General features: G+C 43.3%; 1 protein-coding gene across 13 annotated transcripts in view; it reads right to left on the reverse strand.

The window, feature by feature from the left end:
• Nucleotides 1–3,877: 3,877 nt before the first annotated feature.
• The window catches only part of NFIA (nuclear factor I A), a 253,802-nt gene continuing 243,089 nt past the window's right edge, over nucleotides 3,878–14,590 (reverse strand). For all 13 annotated transcript variants that reach the window (XM_074875889.1, XM_074875896.1, XM_074875897.1 and 10 more), the window contains one exon: nucleotides 3,878–11,103. In XM_074875889.1, the coding sequence (XP_074731990.1) occupies nucleotides 11,086–11,103 (18 nt within the window). In that variant the 3' untranslated portion in view covers nucleotides 3,878–11,085. The remainder of the gene's footprint in view (nucleotides 11,104–14,590) is intronic.

A 14,590-nucleotide genomic window follows, 5' to 3' on the forward strand; every position in this document is an offset into this window, starting at 1 on the left:
CTGATGGATGGGGACTCGCAGCTTAAATATTTAACAATCAATAATTCAAATACCTATCCTACCCTATTAAATTTGTCACATTTATTTATAAATGCAACATCCAGCTGAAGTTTCTCTAGAAGTTGTGAGTCTTCTACCCAATAACAAAACGTAGCATTTTGGAAGAAGAGCGTTTCTTTAGTTTTGGAAGGAAAAAAAATGTGCTGGGTTGCAAAATTTTTGTGGGGAAATAATGAACAATGGGGAGAAAAAAATTAAATATACCCATATACCAAAATAGTTGGCTGCTTCTCCTTCACCCTAATAGATTTGGATAATGAAATGTGCAGGCAGGTGTTATGTTGTATGAATCACATTTATAGGAATGTTTTCCAATTTCTTCGCTGCCCAAGGCAGGGAGCCGCTGTTCATCCTCTGCAGATGAAGATTTCTGTGGTACAGGGTGGGCTGTGGTCCCTGCCTGCCCATCTCCTCCTGTCCTGAGCAAATTGTGCAAAAAAAAAAACCCCAAATCTGGAGAAGGGGGTGAGTTTGGGTCTGACCTGAACTGCAGCGACACTTTGCTTTGTCCTGTGGGAAGGAAGAGTGGGAGAGAAATAAATACATGCTGGGTCCAGTGCTGGCAAGTGAGAGGCCGTTCACTGGCTAATAATAATAATAGTAATAATAATAAATAAAATAAGATCTTGCCACTTTGCAGCACCAGCAGCCTTACTCTGTATTTCAAAGGTTTTTGGGAAAGTGGGAATGATTGCATGGTTTATCAGGTGGCTCCTCTCCTCTCCAATGGCTTTGATAAAAATAACAACAACGGGGAAAGCTCGGCTCCGTTTCCATCCGTCCAGAGGAACGGGAGGTGGCTCGGAGCATCCCGATTGCCACTGCAGACTTGGCCGTGCCGCCAGCCGCCTGCGGCAAGGAGGGTCCCTTTGCCCCCTGAGCATCATTTTATTTTAAAGGAGCACCAAAACTGACCTGAAAAATCATGAAACTCCTGGACCCACATTTCTGGAAGGATTTTAAAAAATGGAGGTGGCTATGGGTAAAGAAGGTGGGGGGTGCTGCGGGCCCGGGCGCGAGTTACGGTGGCATAAATCTCCATCGCAAATTTATTGCCATAATTTATCAGCTCATGTTGCTGAATGGCCAAGCAGTTAATTTTAAAATGAAGTGGTGCTATTTTCATTAATACCCTTGTGCTAACTACCTATCAAAACACGTGGAGGCAATTAATACCATGTTGCTGAAGTACTGAACCAATAAATATTTCCAGTCTTGGCTTGTCTTCAGCAGATAAAAGACATCGGACGAACCCACCGCCTTGGTAATACTCCCCATGTCCTTTTCTTGTCGCATCATCAGGAACATTTACATTTAAGGAAGAGATTAAGTAGCCAGATCTGCCAGTAACAGGAATTTAAAAGGCCGTTGTTTCATGACATGTGAGTAATCCCTTCAGGTTATCTGTGCAATAACAATAAGCTTGTGAGAAGGTTGAAAATTTCTGAAGATTATATATCAGCAATACAAAAGCAATTTGGCAGTCTACGTTTGGGGAAAGAAAGGTGAAAACCCCTAATGTGTCAAAACTCAGTATAAATACTTTGTCACCACTGTGTTCGCTGCAACTTCGTCACCCACCATGCCACAGAGCACCCTTTTGAGGGAAAAAAGGGCTCGCATGCAGACTTTGGTATTTATGGCCAAAACAAGGTATTCAGCCTGTATTTCTTCCACTGATGAAAAATCAAATGGTGATAAATGAAACCTCACCAAAAAAGGGAGAGCTGGGGTGGCAAGCTTCTCACCCGTGCACAGTGCTGTGCACCTTTCGATGGGCTTCGCACCAAGCAGATCTCCCTGTAAGCACGTCCCGTCGCTCCTTCACCCAAGGCAGAGCAGCAAAGTGCCCACATTTCTCTGCCTAAACACCACCCAAAGTTTTCAATTTTCTGTTAGCAGGCTATTGCGTATTCTTCTTGCATCCTGAGGCAAGCTGACACATTTTGATAGCAATAAATAATAAATGGGATTTATTTCCTTAGATGCTCATAGAGACCTTTTCTTCTGCAGAAAGAAAGAGAAAGAGAGAAAGAAAGAGTGAAAGAAAAGGTGCAAGAAAAGGAGCGAGAAAGCCGGAGATGGTGCCCAAACGCTGACCACGGCCCCACGGGTGCCTGCTCCCAGCACAGCTTTCACCCCATGTCGGCAGGGTCCAGCCACCCTCCTGGAGACCCTCCTGGTTCCTCCACCGAAACTCCTCAGCCTCAGACAGTACCCTTGATAATAAGGAGTATAAATAAATAATAGTGAATGATTTCTGTAGGGGGGAGGTGATGGTTGAGAGCACAGGGGCCGAGTGTGAGAAAGGGACAGCATTAAGGAGCCGTTGGTGAGCGCAGCATCGGCCATGCCAGCTGCAGACAGGGCAGTGGGCAGAAACCTTCCTTGTCTGGTGTAATTGAACTTTTTTTTTTCTTTTTAAAGCGTATTTTAATTTTTCTGTGTGTATTCGTGCAGCGATGTGCACGGCTGGGTCCCTGTCCCTCCCTCCCATCCCTGCACCCCCTGCTCGGAGGAAGCATCCAGCTCCTGCTGCCCTGTGGGGCAGGTTGGCCCATGCCTGGGCTCGTTTCCAAGCCAAAGGGGCACTGCTGCCATTTGGGCTCATTTTTGCTGCCTTGAGATGAGCTTTCTGCCCAAAAGTGGGAGCCCTGCCTTCCTCCCCCACTCCTCCCGGGGCTTGCAGAGCAAAAAGGGGGCAAGTGTCGCTGGTGAGCCCCTGCTTGGGGCCCTGTGTTTTCTGTGAGGACAGATTTGTCTTTTCCTTACCATTTAGTCCCCTTCCTGAGAAAAAAAGATGAATTGAATGGGCTCCAACCTGTCCTCAGCTGCTGCAAGTGCATCAGTGCCAGTGGGTGCCATGTCCGAAGCAGTGATTGGGATGTGGCAAGGGGCACAGATGGGGCCCCCGAGGACAGTGACATTAGAGCTGTGCCCAGCCCAAACCTCCTGTCCTGGCCTTGTAGCCAAACCCGAAACTACGCGGAGGTGTGAGAAAGGAAATACCAGTGGTTTATGAGTGTCAGGCAACTATCCGTTAGAAAACACTCATTTCCCCCAAAATAACATGGAAAAGCTGGTACTGTAGCTGGTGCTGCCCTGGGAAGGGCTGGGCAGAGCCACGCCAGCCCTCGCCTCTCATCAGCCTCAGTGCCGCCTTTTAAGTAGAAAACAGGCAGAATGGCCAAAATGCAAAAAATTCCTTCCTGCAAATACTTATTTCTGCACATGTCTTTTAAGAAAAAGGTGTGGCAGAGTGAAAAACATTGAAGACAACTTTAAAGGTTGTAAAGAAACTTATTTTTTCCTGCCCTACACCTCCGGAAGCTTTGCAGAGAGGTGCGGGACAGACGGGGCTGAGCGGGGCAGCTGCAAAACGCGGCCGGCATCTGGTACCGGGGCTCTTTGGAAATGTGGTGATATTTTTAAAGTTTATCTACATTTTAAGGATATATTGTAGCGTTTGCAGAATTAATGAACGTCCTCAGTCTTTACTAGATGCGCTTCGCGTCTTTACTTTGGGTGATTTAATCTGCAGAAGATTAATCCGTTACCATGCGAGGAATGATTTTGTGTTGACGGGACAGGAAAATACGGCCGATGCAATGACAGTGACTCGATTTAACCAAATATCTGCATGATTTGGGATGAAGCGACTGCCTGGGAACCCTCAAACCTGCCCAGAGCAGAGGGCTGGTGCTGGCCCAAGGGCCGCACACCCAGAGACGTCAATGCCGTGACCGGCAGCGATGCCCGTGGCCCTACAGCCGCACCCGCCCCGCGCCCAACTGAAAGTAAATAACAACACAGCCTGTTAGCATTAGCAATTTTTTATTTTCCTTTTTTGTTGCATAGGAAATGCAGTACTTGCTTCCAGTAATTGTATTGTAATGTGAGAAGGTGGTAGCACTAATGGTTGAATACAAGAGTTAAACTAATCCACACCAGCTCAAAAAACCTGCGGAGACTTAGTTGAATAAGAATGGATGCCCACAGTGATTCTCAACCAATTACAATTTTTTTCACAGAACACAGTAAAACTAAAATGGTAACTATGAGAGTCAATACAAGTATACTAGAGGCACGAGGGGCCTGACTCATAAAAAAAAATGAACACGACATGGTATTAACACGGGTGTCAAGTGAATTTGCAGCAGATCTTTCACACGGCCGGTGGAAATTTTAGCGCCCCGAATTTCAAATTGACGCTGAGGGACTTGGCTGGGCCAGTCTCAGGCAGCGGGGCAGGGCTAGGTCAGAGCTCAGCCGCACGGAGAAACCGCACAGCCTGCCAAAATGGAGATTTCTCCTTGATTGTATTTCCAAAGCAAAGAATTTCGCAGACCTTTCCCCAAGGCAGCAGTCGCAGCCGGGCGCAGGGCGCCAGCAGCAAGAACAAGCGGCGGCGGCGGATGCCAAGCCGGGCACTGTCTTCCTACCATGCTCCGTCTAGAATCTCATCTTCTTTTTTTTTTTTTTTCTTTCTCCCCCTCATATTAATTTGTGGATGCAGATAAAAGGGGGGCATTTCACCCAACACAATTGTTTTTGTTCATGCTCGAGCATAGAAGATTAACTAAGTGGAAAATAGTCTTCCCTAAAAAAAAAAGCATACAAAGTACAAAAGTTCACATTGTGTACAAGTGTTTGCCTTTACGAAGGTTTTCTCTAGAGCTCGGAGGTAGCGATCTAGCGTCTTTTTTTCTGGTACGGACAAGATCTCTTTTGTAATTGAGTAGCCTCGTACCACCGTGTTACAAACCCCTGGCATCGGCCAGAGCGCGGCACGGAGTCGTCCTCTCCCCTGTCTCCCCCTTTTCTCCTGCCAGCCTGCGCCTCTGGGGTGTGGGAGCATGGTCCTGCGCTGCCTCGCCTCCTCCGCGGCCCCTTCCCATCGATTCCTCTTCTCCGTTGGGGTGAGGGGAGGCGGAGAGGGGAAGGGGAGGGAGAGGAAAGCCAGCGGGCGCGCGTGCCGAGGAAAGCGGGGCTCGCCAAAGCGTGCGCTTGGAAAGAAAGCCATCCTCAATTTGGACGAGAAAAGCCCACCAGCCTCCCGTGTTAATAGCAAAGGAGCTTTTATGAATCGGGCCCAAAGTTTGTACAGAGTTTGTTTGAAGAAAAATATTGCAACTGTGCATGAAACTAAACAACCACATGAGGTTTTTTTTTTCTTTTTTTCTTTTTTTTTTTTTTTAAAGGGTTTTTCTTTCTATATGAGGAAGTCTGGTGTGAAGAAGGGTCAAGCATGGGTACCTGGTTAACCGCTGCCCATTAAGAAATCTCTCGCAACATGAGCTCAATCTCGTTTGTGGGTTTAAAGGACTGTCCCTTAAATTTGAACTTTATGCGTCTGTTCTTCAGAGCAAGCTCTCTGAATTCTTAGGGTAGCTTTTCGAGACGAAAATCTTACCAGGCACGGATTTCTGGTCTCAAACACCATGTCCTGCCCTCTAGGGAAAAAAAAAAAAAAAAAAAAAAAAAAAAAGAAAAGGAAAAAAAAAGAAAAAAAAGAAAAAAAACCCAAAACACAAGTAATACTGAATTTAAGTAAATGTATACCTCCAAAATACTGAAAACACCCCAAATCAAGAAAAGACAGAATTTGCGTTCTCAGTGAAATATCTTTAAACCTATCTGACAAGAACCAAGTCAGAAAAAAAGACTAACATAACTTTGAGTAATATTCATACAGCTACTAAGCATTATGGAATAGCATGCATTAATATTGTACGGTTATTTTACATCACCTATATCAGAAGGTTCTGACAGACAGCGAAGGCTACCGGTGTAGAAAAATCTTACTTCAGAAGAGCAATATAATACAGATTTCACAGGCACTACATTTTAATATATCAGGTATTATGCTGGTTTTCTTATAATTCTTTCTGTCCTAAAGCTGGCATTATAACAATGACCGAAAAGGCAAGGATCGAAGTAAACGGAAAGTAGATACCAAAGTTGATATATTCTTTTCTTTTTTTTTTCAGATAGATTAGTGCATAGTTTTCATGCAGATAAACACTGCTATGCATTTACATTGTTGGAAAGCAGAGTGAATTGAGCCCAAGTTGTCACATTTTTGTAAATCATTTTGCCAGCCTGTAATAGCACCATGTAATGGATTTGCATTAAACATTAAATTGATTTCAGAATTGGTGACACAGTATTCACTACAGTTAAGTGCTATGGAATAGCTTCAATGTTACCTGCTATATATCAAAGCAATTTTCATCCCACTGCTTTTTTATTGGAAAAAATAAAAGGAAAATGTACTCGATACTAATTAGACTATTGCGCAGCCTTGGACTTGATGATGGCATAGCTGGGTTTACTGTCAAACAGTAATACATGCATTGACTTCAAGACAAAATTGGCATTGTAAGCTTGATTTAATGAAAATCCTGCCTAGCAGGCAGTGTTAACTTCACAAGACCTGCCTCCGACAGACCTCATGAGGTTTATTTTGTTATTTATTTATTGTTTAGGTGCCATTGAAGCTCTCCTTACATTGTCATGCCGGTTATGGTTTTAATTTTGTTCGATGGAGGCCTTCTACCAAAAAAAAAAAAAAAAAAAAGATATTTCCAGAGACACAATGCAAAGTACAATATTAACTGACATTCTTAAAAAAAATTCACCACAAGGAAAAAAAAACTGTTTTAGGCTATGTATCTGGGTTTTTTTGTATTTTTGTACAGTAAATATTTTATAACACTGTTACTACAAAGCTGCAAATATACGGAACAAAGAGAACTAGAGAAAGAAAAAAAAAATGTTAGAGGGATTTTGCATATTCCTGTGGGCTGACTGAATACTGTGGAGTTGAGAAAACTTGGTGTTTCTTTTCCCCTTCGACCTTAAGGGGAGGGGGAACAAGCAACAGAGACAAAGTGTACCATGGCTGCCTAAACTCGAAGCCCGAAAGTTTTTATTATAAAGGAAGAAGAATAAATAATAATGGCATTGCTGGGGTGTGCGGCATGATAAAAGCAAGTGCCCTCGCTCAAAAAAAAGAGGAAAAAAGAAAGGAATTAACTTGAGAAAAAGTCAATTCGCGCTAAGCCATTTCTAGGGCTTTAAATTTGGATGGGTGGGGGGGTGGATACAGGTCAGAGTATTTGTGCGTCTGACGGTTTCTGGAGAGAAGGAGACGGGGAGAAAAAAGTTGTTCGCGTGACTCAAAAAGAACGACCGGAGCGACGCGGAGGGGAGCGGGGACGTAACCCGATGCGGAGTCGGGGGCTACGGCCGCCGGCCCGACTCCTGCCTGCTCCTGCCTGCAGCCTGCACACCCCAAGCGGGATCCCTCCTGCTCGGCTCCCCACTCCTGGCTTGACTCGGAGGACTAAAACACTGTTTGTTCTCTACACCTGCACAGAACGGAACTGCTGTGTTTTCTGCGTGAGAGTAAGGTGAACGAAAATTTAATTTAGTGTGTAATACTTTACAACCCCTGTTGGTTAACACCCTTGACCGCCTACCTAATGTTTTAAAGCCTTTAAAACATTTTTTTTCTCGCAATTCTGCTCAGAGTTCCCTAACTTTAGCGTCATCAAACTTAATATGACAAAATACCTTCAAAAATACAGCATACCTGTAATGTCCATTTACAATGGTTCTTCAGTAGCCTATACTTCTCAAGCATAGGAATATGCTATACCATTGAGAGAAGAAAAATAACTGTATTTAAATACATACAAAAAGGAAACGGGAAAGTTTTTAACTTAAATCCAGTTCCCAAAGGAAAAAAAAAAAAAAAAAGCAATTCTATGAACGCTGCCTTTATAACGAACAATCAGAAATTCCACTAAGCTAATTTGACAGAAATTTTTCCTCATTTAAACAACATTACAAAAGTCCTGCATTATAAAATAGGGTAGAATAAATCAGTGTAATCAATAAAACTATACAACATACAAATTACATATCTTCTGAGTGGGCAGTTTAATTCTCTCTCTTTGCAGCCATGACTACAACATGCTCACTAAAAACAACTAACTGCCCAAACTATTGCTTAGTTTGTTTTGTTTAAAAAAGGGTGCAATTTTATTGTATATACAACCAATTTACTGGTAATACCTTGTCTCATAGCAAGGTTCTGACAAAATGTTTGTCTAGGCTTTTTTCCCTTCACTGTGAAGCACTGAAAGCTGCTATTTTTTTTTTAGTGCACATATGTCTTAATAAAGTAATGCCCAGCTAAGTGCTATAGGGAAGGCAAAGGATGCTGGCTAGAGGATGTGATACCATATACTAACAATCACACAATACAATAGAGCAAAATGACTACTCAACCACTTATCAGACACATATGAAAATCCAAAACATTTTATTTTTTCCTTAAATAGAGAATAACCAGTAAACAATTTTCAGAACTTGGAAGTTTAAAAACGTGCATATAAAAATGGGCATTATATACTTTTATTGAATGTGGATTGATTGCAGTCTGCTAATAAAAATGGGTGTGGGATCTGAAGAAAAAGGAAGTTTTTTTTTTTTAAGGCTTGCTTGTGAAAGGAACAGTTGTAAAACAAAAATTGCTTGAAGCAGGGTTCAGCTTAGTGCTTCACAGTTTGACTGCTTCTCTAAGAAGAGCCCTTCCTGCATGTGCATTCAAAATCACAAAAGTACAAAGACAAACACCTAAAACACACTGCGTCAAGTGCAGCACCAACTTTGGTCAAATAAAAAAAAATTAAAAGAAAAATTAATAATTGCTAAGCTTTTCTACATGATATAAGCAGGTATTGCATATTTTCATATATCTGGGAGAAAACAAAACAAAAAGGAAGACTCCAAATAAAATGTAAAATGCAGCAACATCCAAAAATACTGATAATCTAGCATCTACAGATCTCAGAATAGCACTGCCACTGACCATACAGGACAATAAACACTACTCCTATCTGCGGAACAACTAACATCCTATTTAATTCTAGATGTTGAAACTGACAATGGCTGACATAAAAGTCACATTTACAAAAAGTGTCTCCAAATGCTTGACTAGGGAAAAACCCCTTTCAATATAGGAACATGTGCAACAATTCCACAAATAATCGCTATCCAGGGCAAGGCACATTGATATGGAATTTTTTTTTTTTGTTTCGTGCAAATTAAGAAAACAAAACAAAACATTGTTTCAGGGAAAAGATGAGGAGCAAAGTGTCTTCCCAAGAATTTCAGTTACTTGATTGTATAGGACAGTAGTAGAAACCCTTCTGAAGGGTCGAACAAACATAGTTTAAAGGCAAGTGCCTGGAATAGGGATTACAATATTGTGTCTTAATGCACTCTACTTTACCCTACATTAACTATATAAAAATTAGTTACTAACACTAGAACATGCAGAGACTTTCTCTGATTAGCTGGACTCGCCAACCAGAACGTATATATATGTATAGTATAGGAAACCTTCTTAAAGTTGCATGTGAAGCAAAGGGGTGCTCCGCTGTCTGATAGAAAAAATCACTTGCACTCTTTTTTTTTTCTTTTTTTTTCCTTTTTTTTGTACATAAGATACAGGACGTTTGGGGTCCAAACTTTTTTTGTTTTTTTTTTTTTTTTTTCTTTTTTTCTTCTTCAGCAAGTGCCCTTGCTTTGAACTGGCATAAGTTGTAAGATCAGCATCATTCGTTTCTGTAATGTTTTCTTCGCAGTCCAGAAAATGTACCAGTTCAGGGACACGAAGGTGTTTTACTTTCTGGACCGTTCTCTCTTATTCCCAAGGTGTTTGAGAACTGATAAACCCTATATTGCCGGAAACACGTAAAATTTGTCAGAATTGGCATAATCCATTATAGTGACTTTTAGCTTATAAAATTAACAGATATTATGATTTCATTTTAGTTATGTGCTTTGATAACAGAAAATGATTAATTAGCATTTAATGTAGTTAACATATTGTGGTAAAAGCACCATTAGATTTGTTTTTTTTTTTTTTAATTTTCCTTCAGTTTTAAAGGGATACAAGTTCAACAATAAAAAACATAAAAAGCAAAAATAGCTCCCCTTTTTCTTGCAAGGCTGTTTTTTACCCCAATAATTTAGAGTCCTGGGGTGGAAGGACTTGGAAAACAAAAATAGAATTTTCAACAATCTCTATCTTACAAAGATATTTAGCTATCCAATGAAATTGCACTTTACTCAATTCAAAATTCGATTGTTTTGATTGATTCCTGTCAGTTTCTGTCAAAACAGACCAACTTCCCCATTTCTGCGTGAATTTTTGTGTAATTGTTGAAAATTGTTGAAAAATGTTTTTTTTTTAAATGTAAGTGCAGCATTTCAAACTTTTTTTCTTTTTTTTCTTTTTTTTTTTTTAGTGAATAGTAGTAGTTCGATGTTTTAAATCGCTCTGCAATTGAGTGGAAAAAAATTGTTGACAATGCTCTTATGGTTCATGTTACGTATCTAAGTGCTGACTGTAAAAAAAAAAAAAAAACCCCAACAAAAAAAAAAAAAAAAACACCTGCAATTTTTTTTCCGATATGTTACAGAAAAACATGCTCTATGTCTGTCCGGTAAGTTATATATTGCAGAATTCAGCTACTACAAAAGTTATAGTTTAAGTGTGTTTCATGATTTCTCAAGAAGTCTCACACCTGTATGGGAAAATCGATGAGGATACTGTAAAACAGTTAGGCTCCATATGGAAAGTGTGTTACAACAGCGAGTTGGTAAGCAGCAGCAGAGGCTAGTTCTACTCAGTGTCACCTAATGCTTACACTACCAATGAAACACTTCAAAAGTTATGAAGCCCAACCATTTCCAGCACCATATGAGAAATTACAACAGTCCTAAGTTGTCTAAAAAAAAAAAAAAAAATAAAATCTCGAAAAAGTTACGGCCTTTGCCATTCAACCATAACGTTTGCCATTTCCATGTACTAGTTTGCTGTCGGTGTCTGCTCGCCTCCCCTTCCGCCGATGTGAAGTCGCTGCGCTGCGTTGCTGCTGCTTCCGTGTTACAGAGGTGGGAAGGGGTCTGGTGGTCTGTCCGGTGGGTGGTGGGAAGCGGAGACTTTTATCCCAGGTACCAGGACTGCAAAAGAGAGAGGAGAAGCGTCAGCCCGGCCGCCCGCTTTCGCTGCTTCCCGAAGGGCTCCGGGCATCGCCGCCAGCCTCCTCCGCCAAGAGGGGGGCTAATTGAGACTGTGACAAATTGACCTAATTACAAAGCTTAATTAAAAATACTGTACAAATCAATATTTTTTTTTTTTCGCCGACAGTCGCTGGCCATAGCTACAGATGAACGCGGGGGTCATGTCACGTTACAAGTTATCAATCTTTTTAATAGATTATGGCTTGAAGATCCCTCCAGTTCACTTTTGTCTAATCCCCTGAAAAGGCGATACACATTCGCCTCTCTGTGCCATTTATCACCCTGCAGTCGGGGTTTTCTTGGGTATTTAGGCATGTGCCAGCATAAGCATCTGTTGCTTTATACTGCCCTGCTTCAACTGTCTCGCTGGAACAGATGCACAGAAATTCAACAACAGGGCTGTTTTCTTAGGAGAAATGTGGATCGCTAGAGAAAAGCCAGGATAAAGCAAATCTGGGGGAAAGTGGATCAGCGAAAATGTCCCCTATCTCTGGCTATACTTGTGTTTCAAAACAAAACGTGGACCTCAACTAATAGCTTTTCTTTGGGATTTTTTTTTTTTTTTTGCCTTCCTCCCCTCAAAGGGAGGGAATTCCCTGGGATTTCAGCTCCGCAACAATACCGTCCTTAACCCAACCGCGCAGATGCCCGGAGCACAGAAAGCAATTTTGCTCCTCGATAGGAAAATAAACACTGTCAGAGAGCTGGAGTGGGCTCTGCTGGAGTCGGGGCAGTGCCACCGCACCGGGGAGACCCGATTCGGCCCCGGCGAGGTCAGACCAACCTGAACCCCGGATGAATAAGAGCAGTGTTAGGCCCTGGGATTGTACGCGCAGGGGGATGCTACTTGGCAGTGACATATTGCTGTGGGAATACACCAACAAGCGGCAACTATTTAGCCTGAAGTAAAGTAATACAACAAGAAAGATTCAGGTATTAAAGAGCCATTGCTGATACCCCGCGTTTTTACTTTGGCTCCCGTAATATATGAGGTGCATACGTGTGCATGTATAAACTGACGACAAGTTTTACCAACTTTTTCCTCCGTTCCTTTTCAGCGTCTGACGTGATTGATAGCATAATCAACCCAGGGAAGATTTATGAACATTTACAGAAGACTCTGAGGCAAGTTTCATGTGGGACTTGGAGATTATGTGGTCTTGCCATGGAGGTAGGAACCGGTAAAATAAATAGCACGATCGGAGAAGTTGTCCTGCTTCCAGTACACCTCATTAACTAACTCTTCCTCCGCTCGCCCTTCTGAATACAAACACACCGGTCCCATATCGGCTCCATCTATTGCCTACAGATTTTATATTTAGACTTACGCAGGCTGCAATTAAACGAAATAGTTCTCATATGTAAAGTTCATAAACAGAGAAAAGTTCTGGCAGGATTTGTGAAGCGGTGCCAAGTCCTGCTCCCCTCCCTGATTGCAGGGCCCTATTGATTTTAGGCGGGCGCAGGGAAGCCGAGCGCGGGCCGTGCCGGAGGCACCTCTGACCACTGCGGGCTGCAAACTCTTCCCAACTTTGCAGGGTCGTCCCTCACGTTTGTCATTTGAGCGTGATGGTCTTTGGCCAGGCTGGGAACTGTGGACGTCCCCGGCAGGGAGTAGAGGGGTTAAAAATTCAGAGCCGATGGTTCAAATCTATATTGCAGATGACCAATTGGCTCCCATCGCCGCTGGCCCGGCCACATGGCCCACCGGCCGGGGATGGCGGGAGCTGCTCTGGCCTCGCCACTCCTCTTTCGCTTCAAAAGCAGATTTCAAAAAAAAAAAAAAAAAAAAAAAGGCAAAAAAAAGGAAAAAAAAAAAAAAGGCAAAAAGCAAGCAAGCTGCGGTTGCAGAGGTGGGGCTGCTCACGGAGGAGGCCCCGGGGTGGCGGAGCAGGGCAGGCAGCGGGGCGGCGCGACGGGCTCCCCCCGCCCCGGGGTTCCCCCCCCTTCCCAAGCCCTGGGGGTCCCCCCCCGAGCCCCGGGGGTCCCCCCGTCCCGGCCGGCAGGGGATGCGCGCCGCCGCCTGCCCCGTCGGTCCATCCGTTGGTCCATCCATCGGTCGGTCGGTGGGTCCGTCCGTCCCCCCACGGCCCCGCGCTCCTTCACGCATCTTGCTATTCAGCCTGCGCCTTGCAGACAAGGTTACCCCAGAGCGGCTCTGTAATCCTTCACTGAAATAGGCTTTATTGATTGCTCTGGTCTATTGTTCCCTTTTCAAGTCCCCCAAGTTCAAGTTCATCCTGGTGTTACATCATGTCTCGTTGCTAGGGGCAACCAGACAGCCCCAGACGTGACTATCATTAGCAAGAGCCGCGCTGCGCCCTCCCACCGCCCGCCAGCCGCTCTGACGTAGCAGCCCCGCTGCAAACACATTGAAGTATTTATTCTGCCTAATTTATGACCTCCACAGCAAGAGAGACCCCCACTCCAAAAACCAACACTGTTGTATATTTAATTAATCTGTCTTTCTCTGGCACTTGGGAAAGTTAGACAAAGGTCTAATTATTGTGTGTCGCTCCCCACACTTTTCTTTTTGGGGTGACTATTTGCATGGGAAAAGAAACGGCGAGGCTGGGCGCGAGTCCCCTCCCTCCAAAACACCTTTTTTTTCTCCCCTGCCCTATTGACATTTCATGAAATACTTTAGCTGCTTAAGGGAATTAGAAAAAAAAAATCTGATGTGAATGTAACTCCTTCTGAGTTGGTATTCAGTAACACAAATCAACTCATGACATGTTTAAATTTAAATGCTAACCACACACTCTGCGAGTTACTTTAAAGGTTAGTTTTTAATCAATAGAAGTTGCTGACTCCGGAGTTTTTAGCGGCGCAGTGCAGCTCTGGGGCCTTTGTCTAGCGTTGGGCTTTCAAACTTTTTTTTTTCTTGAGATGATTTTAGCAATGATTTGCAGACACAGAGTGCTATTGTGCTCCTGACTAGCAACATGTCAATAAAGGAGTAGAGTTACCATGCACTAGGGTGTCAATATGACTCCTGCAGACACTGCCCAGCCTTAATACCAATGAAAAACTTCATTAACCCTTACAGGATCGACCCAAACTGCGCGGCTATTTTTTAAACTTCCGTGCCGGGGCTCAGGATCGCCTTTTCTGAAAAGCTGCTTTTACGGGACCCAAACTCCGAGCACCTCGCAAACAGCTGCATCCTGCTTCGCCTGTTCCTGCAACCCCACTTGGATGAGATGTTTTATGGGCTGAGGCAGCAGAACAGCGAGACAGAGGGAGCATTTACCCATCAGATCCCACCAGCACTGCTCTCAGGATACCGTTTTAATTTAGAGCGTCTTACAGCTGAAACGCACACACAGAATGATCCTCCTTTTCTACTAATCATTTTAATATTAAGATCTCATATCCCCCTCAAGCCTCCTATACACGTCTAAGTCTACCCGGATTAGGTCTGAAG

This window comes from Strix uralensis, chromosome 8, assembly GCF_047716275.1.
Source record: "Strix uralensis isolate ZFMK-TIS-50842 chromosome 8, bStrUra1, whole genome shotgun sequence".
In the NCBI taxonomy this organism is placed as follows: Eukaryota; Metazoa; Chordata; class Aves; order Strigiformes; family Strigidae; genus Strix; species Strix uralensis.